This window comes from Mustelus asterias, chromosome 24, assembly GCF_964213995.1.
Source record: "Mustelus asterias chromosome 24, sMusAst1.hap1.1, whole genome shotgun sequence".
In the NCBI taxonomy this organism is placed as follows: domain Eukaryota; kingdom Metazoa; phylum Chordata; class Chondrichthyes; order Carcharhiniformes; family Triakidae; genus Mustelus; species Mustelus asterias.
The window spans coordinates 51,108,687-51,133,122 of record NC_135824.1 but is presented as its reverse complement, the minus strand read 5'-3'; the positions used below and the strand labels follow the sequence as shown (position 1 = coordinate 51,133,122).

Below are 24,436 nucleotides of genomic sequence, written 5' to 3'. Positions count from 1 at the left end.
AAAAGTCTGACGGCAGCAGGGACGAAGCTGTTCTTGAGCCGGTTGGTACATGATCTCAGACTTTTGTATCTTTTTCCCGACGGAAGAAGGTGGAAGAGAGAATGTCCGGGGTGCGTGGGGTCCTTAATTGTACTGGCTGTTTTGCCGAGGCAGTGGGAAGTGTAGACAGAGTCAATGGATGGGGGGCTGGCTTGCGTGATGGGACTGGGCTACATTCACGACCCTTTGTAGTTTCTTGCGGTCTTGGGCAGAGCAGGAGCCGTACCAAGCTGTGAAACATCTGGAAAGGATGCTTTCAGTGGTGCATCTGTAAAGGTTGGTGAGAGTCGTTGCAGACTTGCCAAATTTCCTAAGCCTCCTGAGAAAGTAGAGGTGTTGGTAGGCTTTCTTAACTATAGCGCGGCATGGAGGGATCAGGACAGGTTGTTGGTGATCTGGACACCTAGAAACTTGAAGCTCTCGACTATTCCACTGCAACCCCATTGATGTAGACAGGGACATGTTCTCCACTGCACTTCCTGAAGTCGATGACAATCTCCTTCGTTTTGTTGACATTGAGGGAGAGATTATTGTCGTCGGACCAGTTCACCAGATTTTCTGGCGGTGATTCTCCCACCCCTCTACGCTAATTTTTTTATTACATTGCAACCGAGCCTAGACTTCACAAGTAATTAATTAGTTGTAAAGTGCTTTGGGATATCATGAAAGGCACCGAAGAAGCTCTTCACTCTTTCCTACACCGAGGCTTGAATTTAGAACTAACTGATTTCTACGGGCTTGGGCCAAGCTGAGGCTGCCATTCATTCCCTGCTTTGGTCAGGATTGGGTGCTCACGAGCTAAACTTCAGATCTCTTTCTGTTGCAGATCCCTGTGATGGAGAGAGTGTGGTTGGGCATTGAGTGAGATTCTCACTTGGTTGTACTGGCTCTGCCATCTCCTCTCAGTGTCCTCATTTGCAGAGAGAGGAATGTAGAGTTTGAAGGGGAGGTCAGGGATGGGGAGTGGGGGTGGGATGCGGGATGACGGGTGTCACTGTTTGGACAACATCAATGAACTCATTTCTCTCTCAGGTACCACCTGAAGCTGACGTGCCCTCTGTTCAAAAAGTGCAGGTGAGTGACATCCAGAAACATTGCACCTGGGAACTGCTAGATAGGAGATTATTGAGGGGTGTGGAGAGCAGGAGAGGGGGAATCTCATCCTCTGTTCAAGGGGATGAGAGGGACAGGGAGAAAGGTGGGTCTCATTCTTGTGTAGAGGAGAATGGGGAAGAACTGAGAGGGTGGGGGGGGTCACATTCCTGTATTTGGGGGAGGGAGAGGGGAGGATCTCAACTCTGTTTATAGGGGGAGGGAGAGGGAGGGACAGGGTCTGATTCCCATCTCGGGAGAGGGTGAGGGTAGGGTCTCGATCCTGTGCAGGACAAATAGGAGAGGGCGGGTCTTCTCTCTGAGGTTTGAAGGGGTAAAGGTTTGGCCTGTATAAGGAGGGGTCAGTGATCTGTAGGTTTACTATCCCTGCGAATGTTAGAATATTTGTGTGGTGAGGGGTGAGGGTGTGGAATCTGTGGATTGAACTCTCCCTGCAAGGGATGGATTGCGGAAGGTGTCTGTGAGTTTGGTAAAACTCCTCCATAGGGCTGCAATGGTGGAATATGTGTGTTTGACTCTGCGCCGAGTGGGATATGTGTGTTTGACTCTGTCCCTGTTGGGGTGTGAAGGGGTGTTTGCGTTTTGGGACTGATGCATCAGGCTGAGTGAAATCAGTGTGACTTCAACCAAAACACTGGGGCAACACGGTGGCACAGTGGTTAGCACTGCTGCCTCACAGCGCCAGGGACCCAGGTTCAATTCTGGCCTTGGATGACTGTCTTGTGGAGTTTGCATATTCTCCTCGTGTCTGCGTGGGTTTCCTCCGGGTGCTCCAGTTTCTTCCCACAGTCCAAAGATGTGCAGGTTAGGTGCACTGGCCATGCAAAATTGTCCCTTAGTGTGCAGATTAGGGGATTGCCGAGATAAAATGCATGGGGTTATGGGAATAGGGTCTAGTGCACACTTGATGGACCAAATAGCCTCCTTCTGCAGTGTAGGGATCCTATGAACTGTCAGAATTCAATCAGCAATGTGACATATAGGAATAAAGAACAAAGAACAGTACAGCACAGGAACAGACCCTTCGGCCCTCCAAGCCTGTGCCGATCATGATGCCTGCCTGAGCTAAAACCGCATCCTTCCATTCCCACCCTATTCGTGTATTCGTCTAGTTGCCCCTTAAGTGCTGCTTTCGTACCTGCTCCCACCACCTCCCCAGGCAGCGCATTCCAGACATTCGCCACCCTCTGTGTAAAAAGACTTGCCTCGCACATCTCCTCTAAACTTTTCCCCACGCATCTTAAGCCTATATCCCCCAGTACTTGACTTTTCTGCATGAATGAATGACATGGGCTTTGATCTGCCTGATCATGGGGTCAGTGTCCGACTGGGAGGAAGGGGGGGGTGGCATTCTGTTTGATTCTGGGGTCCTACTACGCTTATCCTGCATACTGGACTGGGCAGGTAATAGTCCTCTGTGGTTTGTGTGGGACATGAATGGTGATCGAATGCAAGTGGAATATCTCATCCAACTCCCCGACCCCACCAAAAAAAAGTGCCACCCATCTGATTGGCTCCTGTTGACCCTTATTAACCCAGAAATTGTTTGTTTCAGGTTGAGGTCCCGTTGGTGAAAGTCTTTAACGGCTGTCCTCTGAAGATTAACAGTGTAATGTCATGGATACATCCCAACACCAAAGGTAACCGCCCATCATTGCCCTATAAGCCGATGTATTACAGCAATGTTTAGAGAGACACTGAGTTACAGACAGCATTGATGGGCATGACAATGAGTTGCACTGAATTCGCCAAAGTTGGTGAGTTCAGTGATGGTTTCAGATCTCTGATCATTATTTGTTTTACAGCCAAACACCTGATATTGGGGTCAGATGAAGGGATTTATACCCTGAATCTAAATGAGCTACAGGAAGCCATATTAGAACAGGTAAGTTCAGATCCTTGTACTCACTGCCCTCACGTGTATGAATATGTGCTGCAACATGCGCACACGCTATTTGTGATCAATACACTGTTATTCACTCACATGGATGTGCATGATGTGAATATTAACAATGCATAATAAATGTTTGTGAGTTACTCATGTACATTTTACCCATAAACATTCAGACTTTGTGCGCACGTTACCAGGGTGTGGAGTTGCCGGCGTTGGACTGGGGTGGGCACAGTAAGTAGTCTCACAACGCCAGGTTAAAGTCCAACAGGTTTATTTGGTAGCACGAGCTTTCGGAGCACTGCCCCTTAATCAGGTCAATGCCTCACAGGCACTCACCTGATGAAGGGGCAGTGCTCCGAAAGCTCGTGCTACCAAATAAACCTGTTGGACTTTAACCCGGCGTTGTGAGACTACTTACCATGCTACCCGTGCATATGTAAAACCCTGTATGGTTAATTTTCCATGGGCGAGATGGACCATTTAACAGATCATTAAAGGATCCGTTAACCTCGGGCAGGAGTTTTTGTTCCCAGGGCAGTTAGGACTGGAAAATCCCACCCTGTGTGTGTGGCCTGTGTGAGTGTGCTTCCCTTTGCTTATATTCCCCATGCGTGTCAATGTTTACATGAATTTGCACATTTTACTGATATGCATGTCACCCATTTTGCCTGTTATCTTTGTGCATTACCTGTGTTCATGTGTTATTTGTGTGTATGTGTCACCTGTGTGTATTATCTGTGTTTGTGTTACTTGTGTCCTTGCATTACCTGTATCTGTGTGTTAGTTTTGTGTGTTAACTGTGTGCATTAGCTGTGTCCGTGTCTGCATGTGCCGTGTCCGTGTGTTACATGTGTCTGTGTGTTACGTGTATGCATCTGCTAACTGTACCACTTGTTACTTATTCCTGTATTTATAAACTTGTGGGACACTGGCGTCGCTGGTTGGGCCAATATTTATTGCCCATCCCTAGTTGCCCGAGGGCAGTTGAGAGTCAACCACATTGCTGTGGCTTGAGTCACATGTGAGCCAGACCGGGTAAGGATGGCAGATTTCCTTCCCTAAAGGACATGAGTGAACCAGATGGATTTACCCAACAATCGACAATGTTTCATGGTCATCAGTAGATTCTTAATTCCAGATTTTTTTTATTGAATTCAAATTCCATCACCTGCTGTGGTGGGATGTGTGTTATATGTGTGCATTAGATGCGTCCGTGTGTTAGCTGTGAGTGTGTGTTACCTGTATAAAACTGTACTCGAATTGGACTCTCGCTATCACTTGAACCTTTATTTCTTGTCTCTCAGTTGTATCCAGGCCGCTGCACTTGGGTTTATGTCATCAGCAACGTATTAATCAGCATCTCCGGTAAGAATCATCTTGCACCATGCCTCACTCTAACTCAAACTAACATGACTAAAACTAACCAGCTTAAATTTTGGAAAGGGTTTAAGTTTATTTATTAGTGTCACAGGTAGGCTTACGTTAACACTGCAATGAAGTTACTGTGAAAATCCCATAGTCGCCACACTCCAGCGCCTGTTTGGGTATACTCAGGGAGAATTTAGCACGGCCAATTCACCTAACCAGCACGTCTTTCAGACTGTGGGAGGAAACCAGAGCACCCGGAGGAAACCTACGCAGATACGGGGAGAACGTGCAAACTCCACCCAGACAGTGACCCAAGCCAGGAATCGAACTCGGGTCCCTGACGCTGTGAGGCCGCAGTGCTAACCACTGTGCCACCCATGTGGCATGTGGGTGTATGAACTATAATGTGGGGTTGTGTTCACTCTCAGGAACTCATCCATCACTAACAAACTAACCAGAATGATTCAACTTCAGAAGCAGCACCTGCTTGCAATGAAGAACATTTAATTCAATGATCCTGTACTGAACTTTGGTTTAATAAAGATTTATTACTGGTAAAAAATAAATGCTGCAAGTAACAGTGGAAGGTATGAATTTGCAGAGAGGAGGCTCGGTCACTGGCAGCTTATTTCGGGATATTTGATTGGAGCGAGCCTGGCAATCCCGGATATCCCGTCCAAGGAGGGAATCCTTTTTGATAGGTGTCTGAAAAATCGCAGAAGCAATGCATGAAGCAAACTCTTGCTCTTTGGGTTCCGAGAGGGTTTAAGATCTCTTTCTCCAGCACTGAAGCTGAAATCTCAAAGTTGGGGGCTGGGGGATAACAAAATTAATAGAAATTTCAGATCACTGATAGGCTGAGGAGGGTGATCCAGTTTGTCCTCCAAAAGCAACTACTGTAGTCAGCCAGTTGCAGGTTTTCATAAAGGGTACAGAGCAAACCCAGTGCCTATTAGAATCATTGAATCATTCATCATAGAAAGAGGCCACTCAATCCATCGTGCCTGTGCCAGCCCTATGAAACAGCTGTCCAATCAGTTCTTCTTGCTCTCCCCTTTCCCTGGGCGGCACGGTGGCACAGTGGTTAGCACTGCTGCCTCACAGCACCAGAGACCTGGGTTCGATTCCCGATTCACTGTCAGTGCGGAGTCTGCACGTTCTCCCCGTGTCTATGTGGATTTCCTGCAGGTGCTCCGGTTTCCTCCCACAGTCAGAATGATGTGCTGGTTAGGTGCATTGCCCAGGCTAAATTCTCCCTCGGTGTACCCGAACAGGCGCTGGAGTGTGGTACTAGGGGATTTTCACAGTAACATGTAAGCCTACGTGTGACACTAATTAATAAACCTTAAACTTTAAAAAAGTGCTGCACCCATTGTCTCTTCAACTAGTTACCCAATTTTCTGTTGGAAATTACTTCTGAATCTGCTTCCACTAATCTTTCAGGCAGTGCATTCCAGAACAAAACAGCTGCTGCCTTTAAAAGAAAACAACTTCTGATTCTTTTGCCAGTTATACCCTCTGCTTATCTTCTGCCACAGGAAAGAGTTTCTAGTTATTTACTTTAGGAAAGTTCTCTATGATTTTGTACACTTCTATTACATCCCCCCCCTTAAACTTCTCTGCTTTGAGAACAATCCTAACTTGCCAAGGCTACTTCAGCAATGGCAACCAAACCTGCGATCTCCACCGTCCTGAAGGATAAAGGCAGCAGGCCAATGGGGACAGCAGAAGACGAAGTAGAAAGGGTCGAGAGCTTCATGTTTTTAGGTGTCCAGATCAATGACAACCTATCCTGGTCCCCCCCATGCTGACACTATAGTTAAGAAAGACCACCAACGCCTCTACTTTCTCAGAAGACTAAGGACATTTGGCATGACAGCTACGACTCTCACCAACTTTTACAGCTGCATCATAGAAAGCATTCTTTCTGGTTGTATCACAGCTTGGTATGGCTCCTGCTCTGCCCAAGACCACAAAGAACTACAAAAGGTCGTGAATGTAGCCCAGTCCATCACACAAACCAGCCTCCCATCCATTGACTCTGTCGACACTTCCCGCTGCCTCGGCAAAGCAGCCAGCATAATTAAGGACCCCACGCATGCCGGACATTCTCTCTTCCACCTTCTTCCGTCGGGAAAAAGATACAAAAGTCTGAGGTCATGTACCAACCGACTCAAGAACAGCTTCTTCCTCGCTGCTGTCAGACTTTTGAATGGACTTACCTTGCATTAAGTTGATCTTTCTCTACACCCTAACTATGACTGTAACACTACATTCTGCACTCTCTTGTTTCCTGCTCTACGAACAGTATGTTTTGTCTGTGTAGCACTCAAGAAACAATACTTTTCACTGTATGTTAATACATGTGATAATAATAAATCAAATCAAAAAAATTCCCCTCCAGGTCAACCATCATCCTGACTTGGAACTATATCACCCTTCCCCCATCATTGCTGAATCAAAATCTTGGAACTCTCTCCCCAACCGCACTGTGGATACACCTACAGCACCTGGACAGCAAGAAGGTGGCTCACAACCATCTTCTCGAGGGCAATCAGGGATGGATAATAAACGCTGGCCTTGCCAGTGACATCCACATCTCCTGAACAAATGAGAAAAGAAAAACTTTTCCAATGTATCCACACAACTGAAGTCGCTCATTCCTGGGTTACCTTTCTAACAAATCTCCTCTACCCCACCTCTAAGGCCTTTCCCAAAATGTGGCGTGCAGAATTGGACACAATACTACAACTGAGGTCTAACCAGCAATTTATAAAGGTTTAGCATAAGTGGCTTGCTTTTATCCTCTATTTGTAAAGCTAAGTATCCCATCTGTTTTTTTGAGATCCTTTTCTAGTTGTCCTCCCTTCAGAGTTTTACATATTTTTCCAGTCTCTCCATTCCTGCATCCTCTTGAAGATTGTACCTTTTTGTTTATACTGGCTTTCCTCATTCTTTCTATCACCTCATATTTCTCAACATTAAATTGCATCGATTGCCCATTTCACCAGTCTATGCTTTCCTGAAATCAGTCCCTCTCCTTCTTACTTTTAACTATGTTTCTGAATGTTATGCTATCATCAACGCTTGATGTTACGCCCTGTAGACCTAGTCAAGTCAGTGAGATCAGTAATCCCTGAGGGGACACCACTGTATACTTCTCTCCAGTCTGAACACAGCTGGTCCCCACTGTTCTCCACCAATTTTGTATCCACTCAGTCCATTTAGTCCCATGGGGCTTTAATTTTGTTAACAGATCTATTATGTGGTACTCTTGAAAGTCTATACGAATGGCATTCATCGTACTACCCTCATCAAATCTCTCCATTACTTTATCCGAGAACTCATTCAAGTTAGTCAAACGCGATTTGCCTTTGAGCCATACAGTGCAGAAAAGTCCCTTCATAGAATCCTTACACTACAGAAGGAGGCCATTCGGCCCATTGAGTCTGTACTGAGCACAGGCTCTATTTCTGAAACCCCACATTTACCCTAGCAAATTCCCTTAACACTAGGGTGAATTTAGCGTGGCCAACCCACCTAACCCACACATCTTCGTCCCATTGAGTCTGGTTGCATTCAAACAAATATATCAAAGTTAATGTTAAGTTTTATTTATTAGTCACAAGCAAGGCTTACATTCACACTGCCATGAAGTTACTGTGAAAATCCCCTAGTCGCCACACTCCGGCGCCTGTTTGGGTCAATGCACCTAACCAGCACGTCTTTCAGAATGTGGGAGGAAACCGGAGCACCCGGGGGAAACCCACGCAGACATGGGGAGCACGTGCAAACTCCACACAGACAGTGACCCAAGCCGGAGATCAAACCCAGGTCCCTGGCACTGTGAGGCAGCAGTGCCACCATGCTGTCCACTCGTTGGTAATCACCCACATCTTAGCAATACTCAGTCTATCTGGAGCTCTTCCTTTTTCCCTTTGTTTGGGGGGTGGGAGGGGAGGGAGCACAGATCTCAACCTTTCTCTGAGATGCCAGTACTGGGCAAGGTTAACATGACTCGCTTGTTCTTTCAGGGAAGACACTGCAACTACACTCGCACAGCCTGCTGGGACTATATGAACAGGCCAAGAAGGAACAGAGGTCAATGGTTCACATCCCAACGCACAGACTTTTACCCAGGTAAGGCTCATACTTGTTGCAGATTTCCCAATCTCTGTCTGACCTGTTTTAGTATCCTAGTATCTACTGCTGGTTTAGGCAATCTGAACTGAACTCAGACATTGGCTCAATGCCGACTTGTAAAATGATGTGGAGATGCCAGCATTGGACTGGGGTGGGCACAGTAAGAAGTCTCACAACACCAGGTTAAAGTTCAACAGGTTATTTGGAATCACGAGCTTTCGGAGCGCTGCTCCTTCATCAGGTGAGTGCCATGATGTGGCGATGCTGGCATTGGACTGAGGTGGGCACAGTAAGAAGGTTTCACAACACCAGGTTAAAGTCCAACAGGTTTATTTGGAATCACGAACTTTCGGAATGAGACTCACCTGGTGAAGGAGCAGCGCTCCGAAAACTCGTGATTCCAAATAAACCTGTTGGACTTTAACCTGGTGTTGTGAGACTTCTTACTGTGACTTGTAAAATGAAGCAGGCAAGGGCTAACCATGGGATCAGCATATGGCGCCACACTTCCGTCCATTTTGTCCTGTCTGTTAGCAGACTGGGTGCTCCTTGCCTGTGCACGCCAGCAACATGGCCTCCAGGTTAACAATCGGGGAGATCTCATGTCCATTACCATTGCCAAGTTCCCTCAGCCATCACCATTTTGCAGGTCACCATCGACCAGACACTGAACGGTACCAGTTACACAAATGCCATGGATACTAGAACAGGTCAGACAGAGGTTGGGAAGTCTGCAGCAAGTGACTTCCCTGCTGACTCCCAAAGCCGAGCCACCACCTCCAAGGCACAAGTCAGAAGAGTGATGGAATGCTCTCCACTTGCCTGCACGAGTGCAGCTCCGACAACACTCAAGAAGCTCAATATCATCCAGGACAAAGCAGCCCGCTTCACCCAGTAGCCCATCCATCACCTTAAACATTCACTCTCTCTACCATCAAAGCAACATGGCAGCGGCGTGCAACATGTACAAAATGCATCGCAGCAACTTGCCCAAGGCTTCAATTTTCCAAGTGTCGCAGTTGTAGGGTTGCCATTTCTGGTTGGAGATATCCCTGGAGGTTTTGACCTTCCACCTCCAACCTCCCACCAGGTGAGATGGCTTATTTCCCTCATCTCCAATTTTTCTACAATTAACAAATAAAAGTGGCCAAAAAATGCAAAAGAAAACACACAATTTTCTTGTTTTTTTCTCCTGGGTTGCTTTCAGCAATGTTCTTGGAGTTTCCAGGGCATTCCTCTGGATTGAAAAGAGGGAACATAATGGGAGGATGTGGATACTGAATGTGACAGTGGACATCCCTTTTCAAAGGCCATTAAAAATTCATTGACCTACATCCGACATTGTGTGTCATTTCACAAATGTCACACCCTCAAACTGCCCGTGCACTTGACATAAATATCTTGTTCACTTTGTGCACAGAAAGGACAGCAATCAGGTCAAGTTAAATAATTTTTAGTGAATCGGGTCAGTGGGCATGGTTACAAGCACACACAGGTTTTACAGTGAGACATGAAGGTTTCAATTAAGTTCAAAACTCTTCAGTTCAAACACATCTACTTAGAATCATAGAATCTCTACCCTGCAGAAGGAGGCCATTCGGCCCATCGAGCCTGCACCGACAACAATTCCACCCAGGCCCTTTTCCCGTAACACCACATATTTACCTTGCTAATCCCCTAGCACTACGGGGCAATTTAGCATGGCCAATCCACCTAACCTGCACATCTTTGGAGTTGAAGATGTTGGGCATGGTCGTACGAGCCCCTCTGAACCTCTACTCAGTTGGTGGATGTGTTTCCTGGCACGGAACGGATCAAGAGCTCTCCAGGCTTGATTGCTAGTCTGAGGCTGAGCTTATTGATCTCACCAGGACACTTACTCATACAGCTGCCCTCAGCCTATTAGACGGGATCAAAGGCAGCCACTTCTCTCACTCTCCGGACCCTCAGACAGAGAGGGTGACGTCAGTAAGAACAGAATCAAGCACAATTGTGCTGTCTCCTCGTGCCAGAATAACCTCCCACGCACTCAAGATAATTTCTTTCAACACATTCAACTGGATTGTTTTTTCATTGTTTCATTCAGCTCCATTGACAGGGAGGAGATGGCCAGGGATATGGGGCAGGGTCCTGGGCGAGGTTAGGGTAGACCAGGGATTAATAATAGTGTTCTACTGAGACACGTGTGTGTTTGTCTTTTGCAGGAAGAATGTAATAACCAGTAAGATTCCAGACACCAAAGGCTGTAGAAAATGTTCTGTTGGTGAGTACATTAGATAGCATGCACCTGTAACTCATTCCTCACACAATTACCTACCCCTCAGTCAACATCCACATCACCAGCCATCACCCCATTCGCAACACCCAAATGCCCAACATTTTTCTCAACTCGCCAACCCCTCAGTCAGCACCCCACACCTTCACTAACATACCCACATATCTCACTGTAACACTCTGATAAACCCCATACCCCTCACTGTAACATTCTGATATATCCCACACCCCTCATGGTAACACTGATATACTCCACACCCCCTCACTGTAACACTCTGATATACCCCACACCCCTCGCTGAAACACTCTGATACACACCACACCCCTCACTGTAACACTCAGATATACCCCACATCCCCTCACTGTAACACTCTGATAGATCCCACACCTCACTGGAAAATTCTGATATAACCCACACCACTAACTATAATGGTCTCTGATATATCCCACACCTCACTGTAACATTTTGATATACCCCACACCTCTCACTGTAACACTGATATACCCCACACCTCACTGAAAAACTCTGATATAACCCACATCCCTCACTGTAACACTGATATACCCCACACCTCACCATAATACTCTGATATAGCCCACACTCCTCACTGAAAAACTGATATACCCCACACCTCACTGTAAAACTCTGATATAACCCACATCACTAACTGTAACGGTCTCTGATATACCTCACACCCCTCACTGTAACACTCTGATATACCCCACACCCCTCACTGTAACACTCTGATATACCCCACACCCCTCACTGTAACACTCTGATATACCCCACACCCTCCCCCACTATAACACTGATATACCCCAAACCTCTCACCTGTAACACTGCCATATCCTACAATCCTCACTTTAACACTGCTATATCCTACACTCCCCATGCCCCCTCTGTAACACTGATATACCCCATGCCCCTCATTGTAACACTTATATTCCGCACACCCTCACTGGTATTGAACCCTGTTCCTATTTCCACAGTGAGGAACTCCCCGACAGGATGCTGTTACCTTTGTGGAGCATTGGAGTCCAGTATTGTTCTATTGCAATGGTATGAGCCAATGCACAAATTCATGCTCATTAAGGTAAGTGTTCCTACAGTCCTCCCCATCACTAATTACTGTCAGTCAGTGTTTGACGATGAATGCACTGAAGACAAGGCAGTCATCAGTCGACTCCCTGCAGGACAGACCCAGCGGTCTTTGACAATCCAAGGTTTGCAGTCTATCCTCTGGTGAGAGAATCCAGAACAAGAGGTCACAACCTTAAAATTAGAACAGGGCTGTTTAGAATTGGAATCAAGGGGCACTTTTTCACAGAAAGGGTGGTGGAAATCTGGGACTGAAGGCTATGAAGTCAATTGGCGCTTTCAGCACTGATTGATCTTTGCCAGGGAGTTAAATTACCCAAATGAATTTACTAAACTTAAAAAAAACAAAGAAATGTCAATTTTTAAAAAACAAGGGCAAATATCCTGTGCAACAGTAAAATGATATCAAGTGCTACTGAGCAATGGAGGTGAGGCACAAATCGGCTACAATCTAATTGAATAGTGGAACTGACTTGAGGGGCTGAATGGCCTACACCTAAAGTGCAGTGGACCAGACCTCTGGCCTTTCATCTCTGGGTGCTGTTATGAAGAAAAGTCGGGGAATTCTCCCTGGTGTTACCCCTCAGCCAACATCACTATAAACAGATGGACTCAGACACTGAGCTTGGGTCTTTCCTTCAGCGTGCCTTTGACGGTGTGTTCTTTTTGTTCCAGCACTTTGACTTCCCACTGCCCAATCCCCTCCGAATTTTCGAAACATTAATGGTCCCAGGTCAGGAGTATCCAATGGTTTGCGTTGGAGTCAGCAGAAAATGTTCCTCCGACAAGGCTGTACAGTTCCAGACGATAAACCTCAATTCTTCCTCGTCCTGGTTCACAGATCTGGGAACAGGTGAGTTACTGTTACAAGTGCTCGGAAAGAAAGTCGGGTTTCAGCTCTGCAGGTCCAGGACCTGAGCCCGTGGAGTGTCAAAAGATGTTGCACCAGCTAAGTATGGTGGACAATAAATGCTGGCCGAGCCATCAAACCCCCACATCCCATGAATGGAAAAAAAGGGGTGGGATTTTCAGCCACGCTCGTCCCAAGACTGGAAAATCCCACCCGAGGTCAACGGACCTTTGCATGGTTCTGTCCCGCCCGCCACGATTCCCGTGGCGAGTGGGAAGGGAAAATTTCGTCAAAGGGGTTTTTAAAAAAAATAACTTCTCTACTCAGAACAGTGCTGAGATGAGGGCAGGGATCGCAAAGATCTTTGCTTCTGGGCTGTTCTTTATTGTAAACCGGCAGAAGTAACGCCAAATGTTCTTGTTGCAGCTGCTCTGCAGGACAAGTTCATCCACGTGAGTCAACTGGACAACGACATGGTGCTTGTGTGTATCGGCCGTAAGTATTACACCACGTGCTCGCTCGACTATGGTTGCGGATTGCCCGTGGGAACCTGAATAGTTGATTCTTATATCAGGAGCAGGGGGCCAGCACAATTGGATAAATACACAGCCAGTGCCAAAGGAGCAGGAATCCCACCAGTTCACTGAGATAGATATATAATACCGTGGTGTAAATACTGATATTGTGATTGTCTGTCTATTATAGAGGCCATCTGACTTTGAACTCTATTGAGGACAGTTTCTGTAACAGGCAATTAATCTGTTAGCTTTACACTCGGAGAGGAAGCTCATTACGAAAATCTAGCCGTTGAGGCTCACACATATTTGGTATTTTTGGCAATCGGGTTCAAACTAATGACCCTCCATCTCCAACTCTGCACAGACCCGCTGCGAGAGAGATTCCCCAAAGGTCCCTCTGAGGGAGAATCCCCGCAGAGCCCTCCCAGGCAGACTCCCCAGTTTTCCGAGGGAGACTTCCCACTGGCTCCTCTGAGGGAGACTTCCCACAGGCTCCTGCGAGTAATGCATTCCACAGCCTGCAGTGAGGAGAGCAAGAATTTAACAAACTAACCCCTCTGTTAGGAGTTAAATTGTTGAAGTTGTTAAATCATTGTGACATGCAGGAAATCAGGTGGGTGACAGCGTGCTGGGAAAAGGGTGGCTGGACCACTATCAATACCAGTTACATCTGGAACTTTCTGCCGTAACTAACAGCAGTGGGTGAATGTAGTTGAGAATTCTGATTAATTCTAAATACCCAACATGAGGATAATTAGCAGCTAATGTTTTAATACGCGGGTTTGCGAATAATACAAAATATTTAAGCAGCATCTTAATAACGTCTCTAAGGAACGAATTTGTAACATGCCAGCAAAATGAAAGATGTGTTCATGAAAGATATCAGCACAAGTCAGGCAACAAAGTAAATTACCCAGGCCGGGTGACAATACCAAAAGATAAAGGTGTCTTTTGGTATTAGAGCTGGTTTAAACTGGTTAGAGAAATGCTGAATCATAAGGAGCCATTTTTGGGAGAGACCTTCCGTAAGACAGACAGACGAATGACAGATCAATAATTGAAGGTGTCAAAATATGATTAATTGAAGGACATGCCATTGTTAGATTGACAGAACAGTGAATGACTGGAATTGCTTTTAATTAAGTGCTGTAAAGGACTGCTGGGCTGTCTAATCTGATAACGAAAACTATAACCAATTCTGTTCTTTGGCATGAAATCTGAGATCTTTTGTGAAAGCCTGCCAGCTTCTTAGCTGTGTAGGTGGAACCATTGATCTCCCATTTTGGCCAAAATGGGAGATCAGTCTTGTCTTAATTGTATGTTTGTCTGAATATTGTTAATTTGTAATGTTTTTGATTCTAACATGTCACTGTTTTACTAAGGCTAGTTTAAGAATTTCATTGAACTGAATAAACTTTTTTTGCCTTTGTGAAATGAAATAGTTAATGAAAAGATTTAAATTAATCAGGCCACCTAAAAGAATTTCCCACAACAGTGAAAATGCTAACCAAGTTTTGGCGGACACAGTAAAAGTGGACAGCAGTGGAGTAAGATCACATTTTCCTTGATTATCGCCTTAGAAACTGTGCGTCTGAGTAACAGCAGCATTTTACTGGCACGCAAGGGCTGACAACAGACATTTTAAATTCCTTTCCCCTCCTCAAATAGAGAGGAAACTACTGTGGGATCTTTAAGTTTTACCTTCAGAGGCCTCTTCCCTATACATCTGGCCACACTCTACACTCCCAGAAACTGTCGGTCCTGAGATGGACCTGGAGCCTTATGAATAAGGCTGACCCTGGTACAGGTGGGAGGGGTTAGTGCGTGATCAATTGGGTGGGTAAGATGTTCCTCCTCGCACCTAACCCGCTCACAATCAGCAGCTGGGTCTCTCACTAAGGATGATCTGTGTCTTTGCTGCTTGTTCAAGAGGCTTATTTTCTTTCAACAGAAAATATAAAAATTGTAAATATTCACGGATGCCTCAAGACGAATAAAGAGTTGGTCCCGGAAGTGACTTTTAATGTTCCAGTGGAATCAGTCGGTAAGTGTGGTGAACCATAGATGGTTACCACTATGGGTACTTGTATATATGTTACTCTCGTTGCTGTTGGGGTTAGGGTTGTTGGGTGTTCCACCTGTTATTACTGTTTATGTGGTACACTCCGTTCGGCTCCGCCCAGGACTCCGCCTTCTTACAGGAGTATAAAGGTCACTGCTACTTCCTAGTAGTCTTCAGTCTGGGATAATATTGTTGAGTGGTGTGCTCCTATTTGTAGTGAATAAAAGCCTTTATTCCCGGGTACGTTCTAGCCTCCCGTGTGAATCAATCGCGCATCAGTAAGGACCTATATGTTATTTGGGACTCAACTACTTACAGTTTTAAGTGTGTGTTTTTTTAGCTAATTTTGGCATTTCAGCATTGAAACGGGCCATTCAGCCCAACCAGTCTAAACTGGTGTTTATGTTCCACTTGAGCTTCCCCCCATCTTTTCCTTATCTAAATCTATCATCCCTTCCCTTGTAAACACTTGTCTAGCTTCCCCTTAAATACATCTATACTATTCACTTCAACAACCCACTTTCTCACCGTTCTTTGGGTAAAGAAGTTTTGTCTGAATTCCCTATTGGATTTCTTGTCTTGTATTAATAGTCTCTAGTTATGCTCGGGCATGAAGCATTTCCTTGGATACCAAGGGCAGGGGGTTAGATACAGAGTAAAGCTTCCTCTACTGTCCCACTGAACACTCCTAGGGCAGGTACAGCACTGCCACAGATTAAATTTCCCTTTACACCAGTGGTTGGTAAGCTGCAGCCCGGGGGCAAAATGTGGCCCATCTGGGTTCTGAGTGCGGCCCCCACCACACATTTTGTTGACTGTTGCCCAGGCGCAGGGTTGCCGTATTCCGCTGATTTCCGTGTCCGCGTAGTTTTTTTCCTACCGGTGTGACTGAAGCAATTTGCACATAAAACAAGTGCAAGTGAAGTGAGGTGCGTGCTGATTGTTCAGAATATTGACTGTGACAGCCGTGCGCTCCCTCTGTGTCCAAAGTGTAAGTTTTTAATTAATTTGTGGGACATGGGCGTCGCTGGCTGGGCCAGCATTTATTGCCCATCCCTAATTGACCGAGGACAGTTGAGAGTCAACCACATTGCTGTGGCTCTGGAGTCACATGTTGGCCAGACCGGGTAAGGACAGCAGATTTCCTTCTCTAAAGGGAACCAGATGGGTTTTTTCCGACAATCGACAATGGTTTCATGGTCATCAGCAGATTCTTAATTCCAAATATTTTTTATTGAATTCAAATTCTACCATCGGGATTCGAACCCCAGTCCCCAGTCCTATTTGTTTCTGGATTAATAGTCTCACGATAATACCACTAGGCCATTGCCTCCCCTTGTGTTTTTATCATTTGAAGCTGAAGACAGTTTCAATAATATATAAATGATGAAGCATTTTCTATAGCTTGTTATGAAATATTCAGCGTGTATTAAATGTATTTAATCTTATTCATGGAGTCATGGTTAGTGAACAAGCCCGATTTCAATCTTCTAGACCACTGAGATAAAGGAGGGCCACTCAAGCAGCCCACTCACTAGCCTAGGTTGTCCATCAGTGCTCTACCCTGTCTCATCAACCATTTCGAGAGCATGTACAGCACAGGGTTAGATACAGAGTAAAGCTCCCTCTGCACCGTCCCAAACACCCCAGTTAATGATCCATCTAACTTAATTGCACACAGGCTGCTTTTTCAGTGTGCAGTGCCTTCATCTCTTTACACAGAATAAATACACCTTGCGGCTAGTGGAGATTCTGTAACACCATCTTTGGTGGGAAGATCTAATCACACTGCAACATGTTTAAGTAGATAATTCACATTGTACATTTATAATGGAAAATATCTTAATACAAGATCAGAATGGATGAGTTTAAATTTATTGCTTATATATAATAGTTTTACGTATATCCTGCACTTCCCCTAAGCGTGACGTTTACTTATAACACTTTCCTTGTTACAATTTGTTTATAATGCCTGCATTGCTCTAACTTGGGTGCTGAGGTGAATACCACAGATGTAGTTGAGGGGAAGCTGGATAAATACATGAATGAGAAGGAACATGTAGTAAGTGAGAAGAAGCTTGTTTGGAGCATAAACATCAGCATGCCAACTGTGCGAAATAGCCCATGTCTATCCTGTGAATTTTATGCAACTTGCTGTGAGTAATGCCACAGATATTCTGCTAGTCTTTATACTCGGGGGGTAGTTTAGCTCAGTTGGCTGGACAGCTGGTTTGCGATGCGGAGTGGTGCCAACAGCGCGGGTTCAATTCCCTTGCCAGCTGAGGTTATCCATGAAGGCCCCACCTTCCTCAACCTTGCCCCTCGCCTGAGGTGTGGTGTTCCTCGGGTCAAATCACCACCTCAAAGGGCCAGGGCAGCCTATGCTCATCTGGGACTATGGTGACTTGACCTTACCTTATACTAAGATGTGCTTTCTCTTCCCTTGTCCAGTCTGCTTCTCTGACAGCGTCCTGGGATTTTGGAAACATGGGATGCAGCGGAAGAGTTTCAGAACCTGCGAGGTGAGCGGGTTTTGTTTCAGTTACTAAATACCATGCTAACCACCAAGAAACAAGGGAGAAGTTCAGATAACATCAGCTAACTCTCAGTGTCGGAGTCTGAGGTAGAAGGAAAGCCGTGAGAAGTGATCGTGGGATCACAGAACACAGAAGGAGGCCTTCATGCCTGTGCCTGTTCATAGAATAGAATCACAGAATCTCTATAGTGCAGAAGGAGGCCATTCGGCCCATCAAGTCTACACAAAGAACAAAGAACAGTACAGCACAGGAAACAGGCCCTTCGGCCCTCCAAGCCTGTGCCGCTCCTTGGTCCAACTAGACCAATCATTTGTATCCCTCCATTCCCAGGCTGCTCATGTGACTATCCAGTTAAGTCTTAAACGATGTCAGCGTGTCTGCCTCCACCACCCTACTTGGCAGCGCATTCCAGGCCCCCACCACTCTGTAAAAAAACATCCCTCTCATATCTGAGTTATACTTCGCCCCTCTCACCTTGAGCCCGTGACCCCTCGTGATCGTCACTTCTGATCTGGGAAAAAGCTTCCCACCGTTCTCCCTATCTATCCCCTTCATAATCTTGTACACCTCTATTAAATCTCCCCTCATTCTCCATCTTTCCAGGGAGAACAAGCCCAGTTTACACAATCTCTCCTCATAGCTAAGACCCTCCATACCAGGCAACATCTTGGTAAACCTTCTCTGCACTCTCTCTAACGCCTCCACGTCCTTCTGGTAGTGCGGCGACCAGAACTGGACGCAGTACTCCAAATGTGGCCTAGCCAGCGTTCTATACAGCTGCATCATCAGAATCCAGCTTTTATACTCTATACCCCGTCCTATAAAGGCAAGCATACCATATGCCTTCTTCACCACCTTCTCCACCTGTGTTGCCACCTTCAAGGATTTGTGGACTTGCACACCTAGGTCCCTCTGTGTTTCTATACTTTTGATGGCTCTGCCATTTATTGTATAACTCCTCCCTACATTATTTCTTCCAAAATGCATCACTTCGCATTTATCCGGATTAAATTCCATCTGCCATTTCTCTGCCCAATTTTCCAGCCTATCTATATCTTGCTGTATTGCCCGACAATGCTCATCGCTATCCGCAAGTCCAGCCATCTTCGTGTCACCAACCACACACCAACCACCAACCACAATCCCACCCAGGCCCTATCCCCTTAACCCCATGTATGTACCCTGCTATTCCCCCTGACGTTATGGGATAATTCAGCACGGCCAATCATCCTAACCCGCACATCTTTGGACTGTAGGAGGAAACTGGAGCACCCGGAGGAAACCCACGCAGACACGAGGAGAATGTGCAGACTTGACACAGACAGTTACCCGAGGCCAGAATTGAACCCGGGTCCCTGGTGCTGTGAGGCAGCAGTGCTTGCCACCCATGCTCCGGTTTGCTCCCACAGTCAGGAAGACGTGCTGGTTAGGTGCGTTGGCCGTGCTAAATTCTCCCTCAGTGTCCCCGAACAGGCGCCAGAGTGTGGCGACTAGGGGATTTTCACAGTAACTTCATTGCAGTGTTAATGTAAGCCTACTTGTGACTAATAAATAACCTTAAAAAAAAGGGCCAATGAAATCTGAAGTGTCTTCCCCAAAAAGCTGCTGAGACTAGGGCTCAATAAAAAATAAGATGAGTAATTGGAGTTGGGACACAGGTCAGGCATCATTCAGGTGAATGGAGGAACAAGCTGAAGGGATGAATGGCCTCTTCCAGTTCCATTGGAAGACCTGCTCCGCAGAAAGAGGGCAGGACAGCAGATAAGTCTTGACTCATCCATTTACGCGATAAGTATTGGGGTTTTTTCCAGGTCAGACAGCTTGAATTTTCTTTTTATTCATTCGTGGGTCATGGGTGTCACTGGTTGGCCAGCATTTATTGCCCATCCCTAGTTACCTGAAGACAGTCCAGAGTTAACCACATTGCTGTGGCTCTGGAGTCACATGTGGGCCAGACCAGGTAAGGATGGCAGATTTCCTTCCCTAAAGGACATTATGGAACCAGATGGGTTTTTCCGACAATCAACAATGGTTTCATGGTCATCAGTAGATTCTTGATTCCAGATTTTTTATTGAATTCATATCTCAACATCTGCCGTGGTGAGATTCGAACCTGGGACCCCAGAACATTAGCTGAGTTTCTGGATTAAAAGTCTACCGATAATACTACTAGGCCATCACTCCCTTATGGTTCTAAGTTTATGTAGAGACTTCTCGTTCAGTGATGATGAACATCCGGTTAAATAGCACGGTGAGAAATCAAACTATTTGTTGTTTGTGGGTGTTGGTTGTTGCTGCAAACAGAGCTTCATTCAAATAGAATAATCTTATTCAGAGTCTAGCGAATATGAGGAAACCCAGCCACGGCATTCACTCAGCATCTGTAAGCAGTTGTGTTCATTGCCGAGGGCACCATGGTCTCACATATATGTTCAATGTATGAATACAGGCTGTTCAGTCACAGCAACCTGCGGTGAATCACAGCAGAGGGAAGAGTAGTGAGTAGTGAGGGACAATGGGTGAAGGGTATGGTGAGGGAAGAGGGAAAGGTTTGAGAGGCAAGAGGCGAGGGACAATGAGAGTGGGTCGGGACAGGGGAGAAAGGTGAGTGGAGAGAGGCAGGGAAGGGGGAGAGGAAAATAGCTGAGGGAAGAGTGGGGAATAGAGAGGGGCCTGGAGAGGGGATAGGGTGGGACAGTTGAGGGAAGAACACAGGTCAGGAAGAGGGAAAGGGTCAGGTTGAAAGAAGGGCAGGGGGGTACAAGTCAGGGGAGAAGGTCAGATGGTGAGGAGGACAGGCAGGATGCAGGTCAGGTGTAGAGAAGGGCAGGGAGGGTACAAGTCAGGAGAGAAGGTCAGATGGTGAGGAGGAATAGTAAAATGCAGGTCAGGTGGAGGGAAGGGAAAGGGGGGTACAAGTCAGGGGAGAAGGTCAAATGGTGAGGAGGACAGTCAGGATGCAGGTCAGGTGGAGAGAAGGGCAGGGAGGGTACAAGTAAGGCAAGGAGGAATGGTAAGATGTAGGTCAGGAGAGAAGGTCAGGTAGAGAACTGGTCAGGTGGAGAGAAGGGCAGGGACGGTGCAAGTCAGGGGAGAAGGTCAGAGAAGGACACGGAGCACAAAGGTTAAGTGGAGAAAAAATGAGTGGAAGTGATGACCTAATGGTATTTTTAATTAACCATATTACTTATTATTTAGAATCATTGAATCCCTACAGTGCAGAAGGAGGCCATTCGGCCCATCGAATCTGCACTGACACCAATCCCACCCAGGCCCTATCCCCGTAACGCCTCATATTTACCCCGCTAATCTCTCGAACATCATATTTACCCCTCTCCAATCTCTCTAACATCCCGGGACTCTAAGGGGCAATTTAGCATGGCCAATCAACCTAACCCGCACATCTTTGGACTGTGGGAGGAAACCGGAGCACCCGGAGGAAACCCATGCAGATACGGGGAGAAAGTGCAAACTCCACACAGACAGTGACCCAAGCCAGGAATCGAACCTGGGTGTCTGGAGCTGTGAGGCAGCAGTGCTAAACACTGTACCACCGTGCTGCCCTTTAATTGTTAATCATGAGCTCGGAAATAATCAGAAAATGACAGAGTGATATTGCCATTTATTTGCAGATTTTTGAGGAGAAAACAGAACAGAGTCGACTTTATCGCTTTTTGGGAGCTGACAGGTAGGAACCTCCAATCCTGGCAATATTCTATGCTGAGTCTCATTACTTTGCAAAGTGACCTTTAAGAGACCTTGGGCTATTTGGTGTTTATGGGGCTTGGTGTTTCTGTAATTCCAGGTAAAACAGCCCCAAGAACCAGCTCAATAAATCTCACAATAACCAAAGCCATTCGACTGGTCTATATGCCGCTGTACTCTAGTGGCAGTTGGCCAAAGGTTGAGGATGTTTAATCCGCATCACTGATCGCTAAAATTATAAAAAACAGTCCTAGCTTGGTTTTGGCGTTTTTATATTGTGGAAGTGAATGGGAAGTGTCTTGATCCATTAGGATTCTGTAGGATGGGAAGGTACGGGACAGTATGGGAAGGTATTGGTCTATCTGGATTCAGTACAGTCGGATTCAGTGGGGTGAGATTTGGTCCATTTTGGGATTCTGTACAATGGGATGAATGGGAAAGGATTTGGTCCATTGGTATTCTGTACAATGGGATAAATTGGAAATGGTTTTGTCCATTGAGATAATGGGACCAGTGGAGAAGGGTTGGATCCATTGGGATCTGTACATTGGGCGTAATTAGAAAGGGTTTGGTCCATTGGGATCCTGTACAATTGGATTTGGTCCAGTGGGATGAATGGAGAAGGGTTGGATCCATTGGGAGATGAATGAGAAAAGGTTTGATCAATCGGGATTCTGTACAATGAGATGAATTGGAAAGTGTTTGATCCATTGGGATTCTGTACAATGGGGCTGAATGGAGAAGGATGTGATCCATTGGGATTTTGTACAATGGGAGTAATTGGAAAGTGGGATTCTGTACAGTGGGATAAATGGGAAAGGATTTGGTACACTGGGATTCTGTACAACGGTATTAATGGAAAGATTTGGTCCATTGGGATTCTGTACAATGGGGCTGAATGGAGAAGGATGTGATCCATTGGGATTTTGTACAATGGGAGTAATTGGAAAGTGGGATTCTGTACAGTGGGATAAATGGGAAAGGATTTGGTGCACTGGGATTCTGTACAACGGTATTAATGGAAAGATTTGGTCCATTGGAATTCTGTATAATGGGATGAATGGGAAAGAGTTTGATCTGTTGGGATACTGTACAATGTGATGAATGGGAAAGAGTTTGATTGATTGGAATTCTGTACAGTAGGATGAATGGGAAAGGGTTTTATCCATTGGGATACTGTACAATGTGATGAATGGAAATGGATTGGATCCATTGGGATTCTGTACATGAGTACTGTAATGCTTACACAAATACTGTAATGCTTGCACATGAGTACTGTAATGATTACTTGCAGCGCATATCAGAGGATGCCTGCCCAGTGCCAAAATGCAAAAACGTCAACAAATAGTCTGGGGAGTGAATTTTGGTGAAGTGGGAAGCTTAACACACTCGAATATATTCCAATCAGCAGCTACCATTGCAGTCAGTTTCAAACACTGGGATATCCTGAGAGAAAGTGATGTATTGTCATTGATGAGATATTTTGCCTTTCTTTAAAGCTGCAGACTGGTGGTCTTCGAAACCAAGCCGACTGATGATCCCACTGCCCACAGCAACCTTTATACCATGAAAGTGCCAGAGAACCCGTTACGCAAGATGGAGGCCAGGCAATCAGATGCGGTCACAGCCCGGCAGTGATGCCAATCCCACAGGGAAAAGGGCCTAAGGGGCATTTTTGGCAGCAGGGCGAGGCTTAAAAGGGGGATATTTAAAGCTGCTGAACCCCCGCCCCACACACCGAGTCGGGTGTGGACCAAAGTTCGTCCTTGACTGCTGAATCTGTTTCACAGTTTCGGAATGTGTGTCCTTGTATTATAGCAACATCTACTAATCCAATAGCATGTAAAGTTTAAATGATGAATATTATAAAGTAGAACTGAGAAATGAATTTTGTCGTTGATGATGTTCTATAAATAAAGAAATATATCTTCCTTTGTGCATTGATTTTAATTCATCTGCTTAGTTGTGGGATAAGTCTATTAAACAAATTGTCTAACCCAGTGGTGTATACCAACCAATGGCATGCTCAATAAACACGCCCTGTAACCCTGACACTCCATATTATGTACACATGCAGAGCTCTATGAATGGACAAGCCATTACTGTCTTAATCTGGGAGCTCGTATTCTAAGAGGTCCACATCGTTAAAGCCATTACAATCCTGAATTAACCTTCTCCGCTTTGGGATTCCCACACTGCCAAGACTGTTTGGCAGGTGAACTGCTTCCTCTAAAGTGCTCTTTGAGTAATTCCAACAGGGAGCTGCATTTAGAGGGTGATGCCCTCAGGTAAATCTTTAGCTGGTGATCTGATCAAAGTCTTTGAGATATTAACGGGAAAAGAGGGGTAGCTAAAGATAGACACTCTGTTGGAGATTCTAAAAATAGGAGGCATAGTCTAAAAATTAGGGCCAGACAGTTCAGGAGAGATGTTAGGGAGCACTTCTTCACACAAAGGGTGGAAGATGTTTGGAACTCTTGTCTTAAGTTTATTTATTAGTGTCATTAGAAGGCTGACATTAACACTGCAATGAAGTTACTGTGAAAATCCCCTAGTTGCCACACTCTGGCGCTTGTTCCAGTACACTGAGGGAGAATTTAACACAGCCAATGCACCTAACCAGCATGTCTTTTGGACTGTGGGAGGAAACCGGAGCACCTGGAGGAAACCCACACAGTGACCCAAGCCAGGAATCGAAGCCAGGTCCCTGGCACTGTGAGGCAGCAGTGATAACCACTGCGCCATCCCCACAAAGAATGAATCTCTTCCACAAAGGGTAGTTGATGCTAGCTCAGTTGCTAATTTTAAATCTGAGATAGATAAATTTTTGTTAA

The 24,436-nt window shown here is 45.8% G+C and overlaps 1 protein-coding gene across 2 annotated transcripts in view; it reads left to right on the top strand.

The window, feature by feature from the left end:
• The window catches only part of LOC144511379 (mitogen-activated protein kinase kinase kinase kinase 5-like), a 143,027-nt gene extending 119,487 nt beyond the window's left edge, over nucleotides 1-23,540 (top strand). The window contains exons 20-32 of one of the 2 annotated variants that reach the window (XM_078241679.1): nucleotides 1,072-1,113; nucleotides 2,708-2,792; nucleotides 2,958-3,037; nucleotides 4,351-4,411; nucleotides 8,449-8,554; nucleotides 10,762-10,820; nucleotides 11,822-11,925; nucleotides 12,606-12,783; nucleotides 13,207-13,275; nucleotides 15,250-15,342; nucleotides 17,812-17,882; nucleotides 21,530-21,585; nucleotides 23,102-23,540. In XM_078241679.1, the coding sequence (XP_078097805.1) occupies nucleotides 1,072-1,113; nucleotides 2,708-2,792; nucleotides 2,958-3,037; nucleotides 4,351-4,411; nucleotides 8,449-8,554; nucleotides 10,762-10,820; nucleotides 11,822-11,925; nucleotides 12,606-12,783; nucleotides 13,207-13,275; nucleotides 15,250-15,342; nucleotides 17,812-17,882; nucleotides 21,530-21,585; nucleotides 23,102-23,240 (1,143 nt within the window). In that variant the 3' untranslated portion in view covers nucleotides 23,241-23,540. The remainder of the gene's footprint in view (nucleotides 1-1,071; nucleotides 1,114-2,707; nucleotides 2,793-2,957; nucleotides 3,038-4,350; nucleotides 4,412-8,448; nucleotides 8,555-10,761; nucleotides 10,821-11,821; nucleotides 11,926-12,605; nucleotides 12,784-13,206; nucleotides 13,276-15,249; nucleotides 15,343-17,811; nucleotides 17,883-21,529; nucleotides 21,586-23,101) is intronic. The other variant, XM_078241680.1, reaches the window with a different exon arrangement.
• The last annotated feature ends 896 nt before the right edge of the window (nucleotides 23,541-24,436 follow it).